Source organism: Argiope bruennichi, chromosome 9 (assembly GCF_947563725.1).
Source record: "Argiope bruennichi chromosome 9, qqArgBrue1.1, whole genome shotgun sequence".
NCBI classification, from domain to species: Eukaryota; Metazoa; Arthropoda; class Arachnida; order Araneae; family Araneidae; genus Argiope; species Argiope bruennichi.
In genome coordinates, this window is record NC_079159.1 from 77,889,271 (window position 1) to 77,906,091 (window position 16,821).

Genomic DNA, 16,821 nt, shown 5'->3' on the forward strand with positions numbered 1-16,821 from the left:
TTTGAAGTGAAGTTAGCATTTTTAATGAATTTATCGTGTCATTCTTGGCGAGTTATTTGGCGATTAATCCCTGACATGTGGCGGATAGTATCCGAAAATTGAATTTGTGTTTTAGATGCGTTCTTTTAAATCGACTGAAAAAAAAAATTGGCATAAGATTGTGCAATTGTGGCCACAAAATCCCATGCCGAATTTGGTATATTTAATTTATTGTGTTTTTGAATGATCGTATTTCAGAAAGTCAACTCGTACTTGAATTTGGCTCAAAATTTGAGGTGTCTACATTATAAATGTTAAATCTATGAACTGAATTTTATCTATCTAGCTCTCTTCGTTACGTAATTATCGTGCTGACTTATATTCGAACAGCCGGACATCATTTTAACAGATTTGACTCAAAATTTGAAAGAAATCTGAAAATTTGATGTATTGGTGGACACTGTATACCAAATTCCAACCGTCTAACTCAAACCGTTTTTGAGTTATCTTTGTCAAAGACAGACGGACAGATATAATTCCAAAAATGTGCTTTTCGAACTCGGGGAGATCTAAAACGTGGAGATTCGTCGAGTTCGAATTTTTTGACGATTACTATACTTTGTCTGTAGTACCGATATGAGGAAAAATAAAAATATTTCGCAAAAAGCAGAAATCACCAATTTCCTCAGCTTTGATAATTTTAGAAACCATCAGATATTTTTCATTATGCCTTATCTTTATCTTTATGCTAAATTATTTGGCTGTGTTCAGAATTTTAAATTTTGTACTTTTATTTTAGGTGTTCCCATCGTGCATCTCATCCCCAGTCCCTTTCCGCACGTGTGGCACCGTGAGAGTGACAATCGGGAAAGTCTGCACCACCCCACAATAGATAATCTGAACAAAATCCTCCGTGTCTTCATTGCAGAATATCTACACCTCCGGGCAGAGAGCAATCGAATCATATGACTAATGTGTGACATCCTATCTTGGTATTCAATACAGTGCTAACATTTCAAATGTTTCGATTTGTAAATTGGTAGTTAGTTAATTGGGTAATAAGTCTTAATTTTATTTAGTATTCAAAATAATGCCAAATATTTATGGGAAAAAATTATTTTATATTTTCATAAAAATTAAGTAAAATGTGAGCTTTCTTGAAGAATATTTTGTACTTAATATAAATACTGTTATTCAGTGTGCATTTAAACTTTTTAAAATATTGTACAAAACTCTTTTTGATATGTTTTAAATAGTAAAATTTAGTCTATTCGAAATATCAATCACAAACTAAGATGGGATGATACTGTGAATGTTTTTTTTGTTTGTGGATGTTTTTAATGTCACTGATGTATCAAAATTTATTAAATGAGAGAAATTTTTTTAACTGAATGTTTTTTTTTCCCCTTTCCAGAATGTTAGTAGTTATAATTTTTCTTAATGATCTCATTTAACAGGATTAATTAATTTATACATTATTCACATAGATGAATGTAAGTCATCTTTTGACTTGTGTTTAACTCCTGTATTGAATTATTACATTTAATTATTATTTTTGGATAATTCTTTAAAATAAAAGAAGGCATATGTCAAAAACAGAAAAATTAAACATTCTTAGCATATTTATATTTAGTACAAATTATGTACTATAAAATGCAATTTTCTCCTGTGGGAAAGGGAATATTCTATGTGAACTGTTAATCATGTAAATATTTACTAAATGTACAAGTTGGTTAAATAACAGTACTCCAACTTTGAAAGGCTATATTTATAAAAATAAAAAAAAAGGTCACAACCTTAACTGATGAATCACTTTAAAAGTAACACTATTTTAAGTTATAAATTCATAACTGTTCAGCATAAGAGACGGTTTTATAATTCTATGAAGTATTCCTGAAGCTATTTTTGTTTTGAATTTCAAAATGGAAGAATAAGAGGGGGGGGGGGATACATTACTGAACACACACACACAAATCACAGGGATTTAGGTCACTATTTTGATATAAACTGTTCTGAGTTGAAGAGTTTTTTTAGTGACTTTTCAAGAAATATTCTGCATATCATAGAAAAGAGGAAATTTTGAAATTGTTTGATTCGACAACTCTAATTGGATATAAAGCTAAGTTGCATATTAAAATATTACAACCTTTCAAAGTTGGAGTATTATTCTGTGATCACCTAGTACCGTATTCGAAAAACAACCCTTAAAATCATAATTGCCAAAAAGAAAAATTTTATCTAATAAAAAAAAGATTTGATTTATTATGGAAGCTGAAAGAGAAACTTCAGTTTTGCAGTTCTAATGTAGGACATCCAAAAATGGCTGGTGCAACATTAAATACTGCAAAGTGTGCTTTTCTATTATTTAAATAAGTTAAACATTGAAAAATTCAAATTTACATGTTCTACAGAATATTTTATTACATTAATCTATTTATTTTTTAACTTGTATATATAAAGCATTCCATTTTACATGCGGATTTTTTTATAATACCAAATGTATCCATGATATTCGGTACAAACATTTATTTTACAATTTTTTTAAAGATACTTAACAAGAAAAATATACTTACTGTGATAAAAAAAAATTATTATACAGGGTTGTAAATGGTATTTTAAACTAAAATTAGTATAAAAATGTTTTAATAAAGCTGTTGCTTTCTGACATTTATATATTAGTATTTAAAGAAAAATTGTCTTTTATTAATGTATCCTCTGTGATTTTTGATCAAGTTGTTATACATTCCGGTGGATAGTTTATTTAATATCTTGTTGTATATTGAATGTGATTTCTTGAATAAATCTCATACATGTCATTTTTGTTGTTATTATTATCTACATATACAAACTCAAGAAACAAAATAATTTAACAAAATATTTATTAATGATTTCAGCAATGACTTCAGTTGAAGTATAAATTTTTCTATATTGCACAAAATTTTATAATTCAGATGAAGTACTTTGAACAAACACTCTGTTTACCAGTATACAGATCTTCCTTGAAATTAATTCTTTTATAATTAGTATGATACTAAGTTTTTTTTTTTTTTTTTAAATACAACATTTTAAAAGATACCTACACATATTCAACTGAAGTTATTTTGAAGTCTTCAAACATTTTCTGTGTAAATATAAAACTAAATAAATGCTTCGAACACAGAAACACATAATAATTAAAGTTTCGATACAAGTCGATTGATTTCCTGACAAAAAAAGATCATTATAAAACCATTCATATTTCATTTTTATATACAAATACATGATTCTCTATGAAGCAATCTACCATCCGTTGAAGCAGACAAAGCCAGTTGTCACTTTTGTAATCCAATTGTCTATATACAAAATATATAATCTCTTAATTTACACAAAAATATATGGGCTATGCTTATTTCTTTTTGAGGAATCCGAACATTCCTCCTTTCTTTTTCTCTTTGATCTTTCGGTCATTTGTGACCACCTCCCCTTCCGATGACCCTTCGGAGGATGTGGTTCTAGAGCGGACATCCAGCGTTGAGAATGGACGGACTTGGTTGCCAGGAAGGGGTTGAACCTTATGAGGTAAAGATAAGTGACGAGCATGAGTTGTCTCACTTGAATCATAGCCCTAAAGGTATTAATTTCTGATGTTAGTCTGGTAGTTAATGAAAGCATTAAGGTTTTTGCAGAAATTAAAATAGAAGCTGCTCTAAATATTAAAAAGCCACCAATTTTATTTATTGATATGACAACATGTTATAAATTTCAACAATGCAACTTTTTTTTTTAAATTTGTAATCTAAAACTTGTTTTAATAATTCTTTGGGAAGAATTTAAATTTATTTTTAAATTAGTTAACATTTGGCATAAAAGCAAAATATATATTATTTCTTTAGATTTTAATTTCTCGGCCCAATTATATCAAAATATTTAATGCATAATGGTTCAATTTTTAAACCACTTAATGAATAAAATTATTTCAAGCTTCAAAAATATATTTTTATTATGTTGTTAAAAACTGAATCTCCATGCAATAAATATTTTGATATGTAATTTAGGAAATAAATCATCATGCTTGAACAAGTTAAAAGACAAGTTCACAATGAAATTATTGAATGATTGTTAAATGTATAATTCTTTCACAGCAGATTCAGGTACAATGCTGTCACTGAATAGAAATATGTGTCAAAGATGTACACAATAAATAAGGCCGATTTTTAAGATTTGCAGTTTATGCCAGGCTTTAACCTCATACAGCCATGCTGATTCTGAAAGGGAAGTCTTAATGCTCAAAGTTCGATTCAGTATCTAAAAGTTGTAACTTCAGTAAGAGATATTAATTATTGAGTTTAGTGCATTGATGTAATGAGGATTCCTGCAGAAAAAAATTTATTTGTAGCAGCCTTTTTCAAAATATTTACTAAAGTTCAAACTGTCTTTTTTTTTTTTTTTTTTTTTAGTTACATTAGAACTGTTGGTGGGTAAAGTAAACTTAATACAGCAATTTTTATATATGTCTGTGCTAGCCATTCATTAGTGTAAATTGCATGTAAAAGCCAATTTAAAAGTCAAAGGGTTAATAAGAGATTAAAAATGTTAGTTTGTAAGCGTGAAGTAGCAAATATTTATTTTTTAAAGTATTTTAATAAAAAATTCAGAACAAAAAGCAAAATAAAGCCCTTTTAACCCATAACAACAGCAACACACACACACATAAACAAAATAATATTTCTATGAGTTGGAAATGTAATTCATTTCCACACTAGAATTTTAATAAAAAGAATGAAAATATTAGAGTTTATTGATGGTCTTTATATAAAAGTGATAATTTATTTTATTAAATTTAAAGGTTCTCCTAATAATGAGTAGTTTTCAAAATTTCATCAAATACATATAAAATATCTTTCTAACAAGCTATATGCCATTAATATAATTTTTCACAAAATCAAAAGATACTTACACTCACTTGTCTGTAGTGTACAAAATCAGAATTCTGCCCTCTTATTTCTTGTTTTCCATACATACCTGGGAAATAAAATGAAAATTAAGAAAATTTGCCAATTTTTATTATTTTAAATGTAAGATAGTCTTGAAATTGATTTTTTTTTTTTTTAAAGTCTGGAAAAGTTGAACTGTAGAACTGAACTATTTCCAGAAACTTGACATTTCTTTACAAAGAATTTAGATAACAATATATAAAATATTATGATTACTTTAATAATAGAATATTCAAACATATGAAATTAATGAGATGAAATTTTAAGAGTTTAGTAATTAATTTAAATAAAACTTCTTAATACTTTTCCAGTGTTTCTTTAAAGTATAAAAAAATGGAAGAGTTTGCTGTAAAAAGGATGTAGCTCTATTCTGGGAGAATTTTGAATTACATGTACTATCTTGTGGTAAAGACTCTTGGTGTGGTGCAAGAAAGATTTAGTCCCAATTATTAGCATTCGTGTTCTCAAGAAATAGAGCTCACTGTTCTCTTTAATTTGTTGCAAGTTAGAGACAGCTCCAGGAGTTACCTCAATTTGTTAGCTCTCAATTTTTTGGTGTTTGTATTGATAAGCATCTTTCAGCAAGCATACTCACACTTTGTACAACTTAAGATTGCAAAATATAAATAGGTAATGGAACTATTCAGCAAATATATGTCTCAAATGCAATGTGGTTTCTTGTGGGATTGCAACCAGACAATGAACTAAATAAGTCAAACATTACTAAAATGAAGCAAAAAAAAAAAAAAAGTATGATATGTGTGAGAAAAATGTAATTTCCTATTTTCCTAAGCCCAAATATATGCTATATTTCTTTTAAGTTTTCTTAAATAAAATATTATGATAATTTATTAATTGAAAAGTTTTTCTCGGAAATAAAGAGAAATACACTTTGTGACAAGAATGAGGAATCACACATACAAATTAGAATATATATTTTTGAAAATGCTTCCATAATATACAAGGATTAATTAAGCCATTTTAAATTCCATACAACTTGGAAAATGAGAAATACTTCCATTTTACAGCAAAACCTTCAAATATCCAGCCCTATTTCAACACAAAAAATTTTGTTGCAATCCAAATATTAAATTTTAAAAGATTATTCAGCAGATTCTATTCAAAACTTTTTGTCAAGATAATTTTATTAACAAAATTAAGTATTCTGTGTGGAAGGTACTTTCTAAGTTTTTGTTGGGGGTTTCAACTCATAATTTAAGAAACCCTGACTAGAATTTCACCAACATTTTTGTCTATTTACATACCATGTTTATCCATTTCTCCATCAGACATTGGATGCCAATCATCATCTGAATCTGGGACAATGTGACTACGCAGTGCAGGGGGAGGGGGTTTCTGAGGCAAGGGGGGTGGAGCAGAATTGTGGGATAAACTAGAATGGTCTATTCAAAACAAAACAAACATGCAAAAATATAGTTTCAAGGATCAAATAATAATAAAAAAAAGACAAACGAGAAAAACAAATACAAACAAAAATAAAAGGTAAAAGAAAATAACAAAATCAAAAATAACAAAAACAGAAAGTAAATTGTTAGTTGATGAGATCTATGGGAATGAGTAAATCAATGTTAGAAAGCTCCAAGCATTTGTAAGAATTCTATAAAAATTAAGATTCCTACTTACCATTATCACTATAAGAACTAGAATTTTCATCAATGCTATATTGGAATTCTCTTGTGGTATGAATTGTATTTCGATTGTTAGTTACAGTAGTACCATTATAATGTGGGTGCACTGAAAAAAAAATGGATATAAGATATTTATTTAACAGAGAAAGATAACAGCTGATTCTTATAAATATGCACTATAAAGCTACAGCCACAAATTAAATTTTAGTTTAAGAGCCAGAACAAAAGAACATTATAAGTATATAAAATAACAAATGTTTCCATATTATTCAATCATATGTGACAACATTTTATGTATCATATCATTTCAATGCAAATCAAAAAGTAATAATAATAAATATTTTAATATTTATTCTAAGCTTTTGAAGAGAAAAGAATTTTGCAATTTAACAGAATATTATATGACATTTACATGCAATAAAATTTGGAATGTAATACTTTTCAGTTACAAAATAAATAACCTAATTAGTGAAGTAATTTTTTTTAAAATGTACGCATTTCTATGATTTCAAACAATAACTTTCTAAATATACAAAGTTCAAAGCCTTTCAGGAACAAAATTTGATTGTGAAGTATCTTCATATGATTTATTTACCCTCCAAGGGTTAGAAATTTAAATATTTGAATATGATTCTTTCATGCAACAAATGTAATTATCAAATATATTTAATTTTTAACAATATACTTTCTCTCCCACTAAGTTTTCAATTCTAATTTTAATTAAATTTCTTATCATAAAAAAAAGATTAAAATATAGAAAAAATTCTGAAGAAATATAATTTCTTCATATATGTTTTATTTAAAAGAAAATCATGAAAATAAACTTCTTTAAGAACTCATCTTTAAAACCATTCAAGGAGATTTCTTTCTTCACAAAGCATTATTAAAGAACCTAATCATCTACCTTAAGCAAAAGTGTGTTATATTTCTATGAAAATCATTTCTGAATAGATTTTTGAGAAAATAGGTATTCATTTCTTTAAGTATTCTGGCACAACTCTCAATAAAATAGGGAAGGGGGGAATACATTTTTTTTTTTTTGCATGTATCTAGAAATATACCAATTTGATTTAATGCAATTTTAAATTTTTATTTCTCCCTCCCATTTCCTTTCTATCTCTATTGCAATAACCAATTATATTTTTCACAGAGAAAGGAAAAGTTAAATTCCATTTAAGTAAAATATGAAACACCAGTTATTAGCATATTGTAGTCTGTGTATTTTCTGTAGGCGGTTCAAGGTTACATTTTCTACCGCGTTACTGGTACCAGACAACCAATAATGAGGCAGAAAATATGACCTTGAACCACCTACAGAAAATACACAGACTATAACAAATTATGAAATCAATCCAGAGCGAAAAACCATAAAACCAAACTCACTGGCAGGATAGGATGCTCTAGGAGCAACTGGAGGTGGACCTGTTGTCTGCTGATTCTGGAACATTTCAATTCGACTTTTAACAGATATTGAAGACTCCAGACTACCTGGCCTACTAGGAGGATCTGATGTGGGTCGGGGCGGAGCATTTCTGGGAGGAATAGGAGGTTTCTGTTTCTCTCGTAGTAAGGCTTCTTCATATGGTGGAGGATGTGACCTAGAAATAGAAGCTCTCTCACTTGATGGTTGAGATGTATTATTTGGAACTGATCTTCTCAATTCTGGAGATGATGCCTGACTGGATGTTGCTGATGTGGTTTCATGAGGGTCATTTACTGTAGAACCAATTGTACTGCCTTCACTGACCACAGAGGCCTTTTGACTGGAATTCACACTGTCTGAACTATTGCTTTTATGAGTGTCATACTTCATCAGTTGCATGCTGGGTGGTAAAGCGGCATGAAAGGCAATTTTATTCATCCAGTCATACATAATTTTCTCATTGTGAGCCATGAATAAGAACTCTGCTCCATCTACCAGCTGAAGTCGGAAAACATGTTTCTTTTTCGTATAATCCGCTGCCTTTGAACATTTGGCTTGGAGCAAACTAACTGGAGGTGCAGCAGCAATATTTTCAATAAATGCTTCTTTGTCTTTGAAGAAACACAAAAGTTGACCACAAACGACTGTATAATAAGTTTTCCATGACCTGATGGTGGCTCTCTTACCACCACTCTGAAGTTCTTGCTTACGCTCCAAGAATCCTTCGATTTCAACAGGTGGCAAGTCAGCTTGGGTTCTTTGTCTTCTAAAACTCTGGGTGCGCCTTCTAGTGGTGAAACTTGGAGTACGTTTTGGCTTCTTTTGTCTTTCATCCAATCTCATACTTTCAGATCGCTTCATGTGAGCAGGCGATTCTGGTTTCCAGGGACTTAGGCCTTCAATTCGCATACTTTCACCTCTCTTTACAGATAGTTTATTATCTCCACCATCTAAACTTTTCTGACTGTTTGTTCTGAACAAACCAGGTGGATGTCGGATTTCTGGAATATTTCTGTTTTTAGGAGAGGATAATGGCGATGTTTGAATGCCATCGACTTCATATTCAATTGGTCTTTCCTCACCAGGTTTCTTAAGAACGATTTCCTGTGTACGCCTTCGTTCATCTTCTTTTCGTCTCTCCTATTCAAATAAAAAGAAACACAATCATTAGTGCAATTAAACCTCTAGGTAGAGAATAAGATACTTTGATACTATGATAATTAGTTAGTTGGCTGTGATATTTAAATAATATTGATTTATACAAGTAAAAGGATAATAATAAAATATATAAAAGATAAAAAAAATACTAAAAAGTGTTTTCTACTAAATTTTTTTAAAAAAATTTAACTAGTTGAAAAAGTAACAGTTAATAAAAGTGATTATTCATATTATTATTATTTGCAATTGCCCTCCTCATCTTTTTCTTTTTATCCCCCCCTACCATATGCAATTCTAAACACACATGTATTTTTACCAGACTTTTTTAATCAATTAAAAAAAATTTCTTGTCGATAAAACAGTCATTAAAAATAATAGTACATAGAGAAACAACTCAAAATGCAATCTAAAAGTTTCACCAAATCATTACGTAAGTTACATGTTTATGTTAAAGAAATTATATTTCAAAAAGTAATAAATATTTACATCATATAAATTTTTTATACATTTTAAATTACATCACATATAATCCACTTCCAAAAGAGTGAATTAAACATAATAGTAATTTAAAATTATGGTGCTCTAAAGAACTTTTTAAAAGGACTTTACTTTAAAAATAAAAATGTTAATATTTAAAACAGAAATCTTACTTCAAGAATACGTTTCTGTTCTTTCCTTTTAATTGCATCTAATCTTTCTTGTTCTTTCCTTTGTGCTTCTTCTTTCTTATTTAACTCTTCTTCTTCCTTCTGCTTTGCGAATGCATCTTCAATCTAAAATACAAAAATATTTTAGAAGAGGTCCGAAAATGTATGAAAACAAAAATGTTTCCTTACATGTTTAAAGGAATTAAATTCTACTCATTTACCATTGTAATTCTCTTTAGTGAAAGGAATTTTTCTTCTTGGGCTTCAATGGTTTTCTCAAAATCTTCGTGTCTTCTTATCAATTCCTCAACATTAGAAATTGAATCGCCATACTGTTTATCAAACAAAATAGGTTCTCGACTTTGCAACCAAGCCTCCAACATTTCAGCATCTCTTTTGAAAATCTAATAATCAAAAATCAGAAATATTATATGAATCTAACTTAAAACTAGAATGTCTGAAAAACTTTTAAAGTGTAATTTTCCAAAATAAACAAGAATAACTAACCTGGGCATCCAAATTTTGCTCATAAATAATCTGCCTTTTCTCCCATGTAGATTGTAGCTGTGAAAATGCACTCTTTAACCTATGAATCTTGTCTTTAATTTCATCAGCCATAAAATGACCAGAAGCTATTATAGTTTCTCCAGTTTCATAGAATTTATTAAAATTCTCCTCTCTTGTATCAATTTCAGATTTATATTCCTTGTGGCGTCCTAGAAGTGACTCAGCTCCAGCCACATCTTTAGGAAGTTCATGTGATGTAACAAGAGCCATCATTTCACTTGACCAGGCCCTAAAAATATATTTAACAAGTTTTACCGGAATTCAAAAGAAGATTGATGTGAATATATTCTTAACATAAAAATGAATAAAGCTTGCTAACAAAAAAAATTAGCTTAACATTAAAATATTCCCTGATTACTGTCAGATACATTAAATACTAACTACATAAAAAGTTATAGCTTCTAATTACTATCGTTTTTATTCACTCATAGTGCATTTCATACTAATACTTTTATGTGATTTCTCCTATTTCCATTAAAGTGTTATTTTTGGTGTGTGTAAGTGTCCATGTATTATTTATGTGAAGATTATAATTAGTTTACAAAAAAATGTAATTACAAATGTAGAAATTATGTTTTTTAATAATTATATGCATGAAAGATATGTTAGTAAAAGCAATTCAGCAGAACAGCTTTAAAAATTCAGTAGAAAAGAATTTCATGACAAACTTTTTGTAGTACTTCCACATTTATATTGATCAATCAAAATTTGTTTAGAGCATTTCAATACACTTGAATATTGAACAATATTCAAGTGAACTGAATTATACTTGAACAAAATTCAAGTTTATCAAGTGTACTGAATTTCAATATTGAAATTAATATTGTAATAACAATATAAAGAATGAAATTATTATCTCATATTTGGAGATCTGACAATTTCGATAAATAAAACTGCAATATTTTTCTGATACGCACATCAAAAATTTAACTAAATGATTTAATTTTTGTTCCTCTTTAAAAAGTTAAGATGTATGCAAATTTCAATTTCCCCTGAAAGGTCAACAATAGGTGGATATTAACACAAAGATGCTATCATTGCACAGAAGATTAAAAAATTCATCAGGAAATAAATGAATAAAAAAATAATTTAAAAAAAATCAACCTTTTTTTTTTTTTGTTATGAGAGACACAATTTATTTTAGATATTAAAACAGAAAAAGAGCTATCATATACTACATGAAAAGACTTCTTTTAGAAACTACATACATCAGTTCTCTGTAGTCATCAAAGTAAGCTTGCAGCTGTTCAGCTTGTTGCAATTTGTCTTTTCGCTCAGCAGATTTTTCAAGTAGTTGATTCCAGGCTTCAGCCACATCTTCATGCTTCACATCAATATGGTCTTTAGCATCAGGAAACTGAGCTGCCAAGCGACGGGCCTCTTCAACAAGAGCAACAACTTGCTCTTTCACAGCAGCAAGATCTCTCTAAAAAGTTTGAAAACAAAAATTATATCAACTACAGTCTAACATAAAGGTATCATGGGGGGGGGGGAGGATTTCAGATTTAAATTTGTTGATTTGAAAATTCTTTTATAAAACACAAAAACTGCTGGTGAGAGGGAAGGGGAGTATCACAGATATGAGAATGAGAAGTAGCTGGATCAGTAATTAGTTAACTTCTTTGATTGGTACATAAATGGTGTGGAGTCAAACAATTCCCCTTCAGATAATGATTCACAACATCATATGTGGGATTAATGCATGAATTGCTCATAATAAGGACTAACATGCACTCACTATAATTCCTGTTGTTAGTTTTCATAGCAACTGGATCATTCAGATTATCCTAGACTTTCAATAGGGCAGAAGTTTCTTTTTGATTTTATGACTATAAACATAAAGTCTTCCTATAGATGGAAAGTCTCCCCTTATACATCTTCAACATAGATATATTTCTATTTAGCAGGTACATTTCTGCAAGTATATTGCCATTTCAATAAGACTTCCACAATAAGTAAAATCTTATTAGAACTTTCTGAAGTCTTTTTTTCTTTTAAAGATTAATTCTACCATAAAATTCAAAGCAGCAAAACAAAGAGTCTTCTCTTTCTTTAATATTAACATTAACAGAGATATGTCAAATTTTGATGTAATTCGGTTAGATAACTTTGCATGAAAAAAGCAAAAGACAGACATTAATTTTAAATATTCTTAAAATGAGAAATATGTCTGTCTTCATATGAATCCTCGATGACTAAAATTGTTTCATATTATAAACCCAATTTATACTAACTATAGTAGTAAGCATTTTATCCATTTGATGCAGATACAAATGAACATATTTTCAACACTGTGAACATGAATTCATATTCACAGAATAATAATTTTTAATCAAAAGAAACTAAAGTAAGTATCTGAGTTTGGTCAAGACAATATCCACAAAGGGTGCACAGCTGCATAATTTGAAAATGGCAGGCTCTAATTTAAATATCACTACAAAGTCTTAAGAGAATATTAAAAATAATTTACACAGCAAATAGAGAAATAGGGAAAAAACAATTGACGATTAAAAAACTAAAATTACACAGAAACCATTTTCACATTTAATAAGAAATATATATAATTAACAAATGGTAAAATAAAAAAATAAAAAATGAGAACTTACCTCAAAACCTTCATGACGCCTGACTAGAGCTTGAATAGTTTCTAAATCATTTCCATAATCTTCATTAGACAGAACAGAGTCCTTCTCATGTATCCAACTAATAGTTTCATCAGCACTTCTGTCAAAAGTGTGCACTTGTTTTGCACCAGCTAAAGCCTATATAAAAAACATTAAAATTGCTGTGAATTTATTTTAAGCATTTAGTAATAGAAATAAATATTATTTTGATTTTTTTATTAATCATTAAGTACTACAGTACAAATTTTTCAAATATACGAGATTTTCTTACTTAACACAATGAATGTAAAGAGAGAATATAACAAAAACCATTTAAATACTTTCATACTGCATGTATGTAAAAGTTGCAAAATCCCAAAGTCACGAAAAATTGAAAATAAATATATAGAAATTAATAATTATTCCATTTATACTAATGGATTAACAATGTATGAACACAGCATAGAATACTAGATAAATCTGTTACATTTAAGTAATATTAGAAACTTAAAAGACTAAGAAAAACCTAAATTAAAAGCATTTAATAATACACCTTCTCATATTAAAATCTTTAAATTCAAAAATAAAAATAATAATGAGGGTTAAATGCAAAACAAGAATGATTCTAAAAAAGAATAAGAATAACAAATGTAAATTGTACTTTTTTTGTACAATTATACAGTTATATGTGTGTTAAATTAATAAGTGACATGTTTTTTTAATTATGAACATAGATTTAAAATGCATTTTATAGAAATGTGATACAAGGGATATCAAAACAAACCACTTTAAATTTAATATTATATAATTAATATTGTAATCAAAATTAAGAAATGGACATTTAATTAAAAAAATAAAGATCCCTTTTTGTTTTTGTTTTTTCCCCCTCTTATTGAAACATATTAATGCTCAATATACTGTTTTTTAGGATGATACATTTCACTTCTATAGCTAAAAGGAATGCATTGCATTATTTCCTTCCCTTACTTATTAAGAAGTAAATATATATTCCAAAAACAACTGGCATATACTAAGTAATATCCAAATTTTGGAGAAAAAATTGTAATTAATCTGATTTCTTTTTTATTTTACCTTTATTTATTTTCAAAGAAATTAAGGAACTCAGCAGTTATCTTTATTTTTTACAATTTTATTAAATTATCTAATTTTTACATACATCTACAGAAAAAAAAAATGCAAATTTAACTTTCTACCCTTTTACTACAATTTCCTAAATAATACTAATAAAATTTTAAAAAGTATCCCCACCTCTATTTATTTTCAATATTTAATATTATTTACTCTTGGTATTTTTAATAGCATTTTAAGGAAAATTACTGAAATCTATGTTTTAAATTTTGGGCATTAATGGGTTACGGAGAACAAAAAGTAATTAAACATACTTCTTGTCTTGATTGAGCACATTCTTTCAATTCCTCCCACATCTGAGATATTTCTCTGCTCCTGGCAGCTATTTTTTGAGATTCTGGGTGGTTTTCTTTCAAAAGGGTGGCAGCAGAATTCTCCAGATTGGCTACTCTGTCCTCATTAGAATGAAGAGTACTGATGAATCCTTCAAATTTCTGAATGAGAATCTATAATGACACGAACAGAAATCAGTTTACAAACAACAGTGAGATAGCCACATAAAGTTATATTTCCAACCTGTTGAATAAGTGTTGCCTTCATATTCTTAAATTACTATGCACATTCATTCATGGGAAATTCATTATTAAATTAAAAAAAAATTACATGCACAACATGCTTATAACAGACTCCTATAAATTCAATAAATGTGTGAAAGCCTTTTGTAAATCGACTTTAAATTTGATTGACTTGAAATGTTAATTATTTCAATAATTAAGTAAAAGATGCATTAAGTGTGTAAAATATTTCATTTTCATAGAAAAAAAATTAATGTAATATTGCTTTCAAAGGAAATGGGCTGAATATAATAATCCAACAGAACAGAATGCTAATGTGTCTTTTTATAGTCTGATAGTAGCAGGAATCAACGCAGTATAGTCTGTCTAATAACCTCTTTGACTATACATTTGTGCATTTCTTAGCGCTTCAGCAGAACTTTGCAAACTGAGTAGTTTCATCTAACAGTTAATGAAGGCAGTCATCTGTAAAAATGGTAGAGAGCTTCAGAAGGGTTCGTTTTTAGAGGTTAGAGGTTTGTTCAAAACAACTAGTAATAGTTACAAGAGTAAAAACAATTTCTCCATTTTTGAAATCCTTCTAAATGCCAAATTTCTTTTAATGTCTGTATAATAAATAATACACCAACAATAATACAATCTTACACCAACATGTTATTTCAATTTCCCTATACAACCCACATGTCTCCCTTGAAATTTAGCAGCATAAAACAGCTAATATACAACAGATAAATTCAAATTCAAATTAGAATTATGCTTAAATAATATTAGAATCACATTTCATTTTATAAAAAAGTACATATTAAGACCATTTTTATACATTTTAAACTTCATAAATTTGAAAATTAATTACGTTACTAAGAATTTTAAATATAGTAAAAATCCTGAAAACTGAATCTTAACTGAATTCACACAAGGTATAGGATTTAATATTAACAATTGAATAAATAGACTTACTTCAACATGCTCCACATCTTTTCCATAGTCTTCAGAACTGGCAATGACCATCTGATCTTGGATCCAAGCAGCTACTTCATCTGCATCACGCATAAAGTTAAAGAATCTCTTACTTTCTTGCAACCTGTAGCCTCTCTCCTCTGCTAACTGTTTCAGCTCTTGGTAGCTGGCTTCAACTTGCCTCTTTAAAATAAAGATTTTGAAATTAGCAAACATTATTTAAAAGAAATACAGGAATTTTATAAACTTATCAATAAGATATTAATAAATTAAAAAATTTCTATGTAAATGACTATTATCTGAACACACAACAACAAAAAGACATCCTAATGAAAAGTTTTAAAATGGCATTTTATCATATGCTGTTATTATAGAATTTAAAAATTTAAGTCTTTGCATATATTTTACATTTAGAAACATTATTATGAAAGCTTTTATTTTCAGAATTCTTGTACATAAGAAATTTCTAAAAAATATTTCTTGGATATTAAATAAAAAAAATATTCCAAACAAAACTTTCTAAACAAAATATTATCATCATCATCAACAACAACAACAAAAAAAAATTCTTTTTACATAATTCTACAGACTGCAAACTAAGTAATTTATAAATTTGAAAAAATCTTGCTTTTAGCTAACAATTCTAAATATAGAAAAAAATCTTAATAAATGCATATAAAAACATACCATTTTTTCTTGGATGTTTTCGCTATCAAAGTGACCCCTTTCTATTAAACCTTGACTCAGTTTTGAAAGTTTAATAACATTACCATTGTAGTTGTGAATATCTCGTTCAAGACCATCCAGTTTCTTCATCAGAGACTACATAAAATTAAAAAAAAAATTATACTCAATTACTAACACATTTTCAAGTGAAATCAAATGATAAGAGAACAAAAATGTGATAGAACTATGTAATTCCAAAATCCAGATTATTGAAATTAGTTTTAAAAATATATTCTTATCTTACCTGAACAGAATCTTCATCCTTTCCTAAATCTGAATTAGTAAGAGGAGGTTTTCTCTCCTTTATCCAACATTCTGCTTCTGTAGCTTCAGAATAAAACTGTAGACAGGAAAAAAAAAGAATTAGTTACAATACATGCATACATGTGTGAGTGTAAACATGTTTTAGCAATTGCATGACCAAGAAGAAACTTTTGAAATTTTAGAACTTTGACTTATTTCACTACAGCAGGTA

At 28.3% G+C, this 16,821-nt stretch overlaps 2 protein-coding genes across 7 annotated transcripts in view; one reads left to right on the plus strand and one right to left on the minus strand.

The window, feature by feature from the left end:
• Positions 1–2,707, plus strand: part of LOC129983938 (glutaminyl-peptide cyclotransferase-like) — a 43,033-nt gene extending 40,326 nt beyond the window's left edge. The window contains exon 7 of one of the 2 annotated variants that reach the window (XM_056093667.1): positions 779–2,707. In XM_056093667.1, coding sequence (XP_055949642.1) covers positions 779–948 — 170 coding nt within the window. In that variant the 3' untranslated portion in view covers positions 949–2,707. The remainder of the gene's footprint in view (positions 1–778) is intronic. The other variant, XM_056093666.1, reaches the window with a different exon arrangement.
• A 163-nt stretch (positions 2,708–2,870) lies between these two features.
• Positions 2,871–16,821, minus strand: part of LOC129983937 (spectrin alpha chain-like) — a 179,704-nt gene continuing 165,753 nt past the window's right edge. For 2 of the 5 annotated variants that reach the window (XM_056093662.1, XM_056093661.1), the window contains 14 exons: positions 16,591–16,686; positions 16,308–16,442; positions 15,621–15,803; positions 14,403–14,594; positions 13,003–13,158; positions 11,605–11,822; positions 10,337–10,625; positions 10,051–10,233; positions 9,833–9,955; positions 7,985–9,164; positions 6,597–6,707; positions 6,218–6,355; positions 4,916–4,980; positions 2,872–3,583 (listed from right to left, as the gene is read on the minus strand). In XM_056093662.1, coding sequence (XP_055949637.1) covers positions 3,365–3,583; positions 4,916–4,980; positions 6,218–6,355; positions 6,597–6,707; positions 7,985–9,164; positions 9,833–9,955; positions 10,051–10,233; positions 10,337–10,625; positions 11,605–11,822; positions 13,003–13,158; positions 14,403–14,594; positions 15,621–15,803; positions 16,308–16,442; positions 16,591–16,686 — 3,288 coding nt within the window. In that variant the 3' untranslated portion in view covers positions 2,872–3,364. Of the gene's footprint in view, positions 3,584–4,915; positions 4,981–6,217; positions 6,356–6,596; positions 6,708–7,984; positions 9,165–9,832; positions 9,956–10,050; positions 10,234–10,336; positions 10,626–11,604; positions 11,823–13,002; positions 13,159–14,402; positions 14,595–15,620; positions 15,804–16,307; positions 16,443–16,590; positions 16,687–16,821 lie in introns of all 5 variants that reach the window. The other 3 variants (XM_056093663.1, XM_056093665.1, XM_056093664.1) reach the window with 3 other exon arrangements.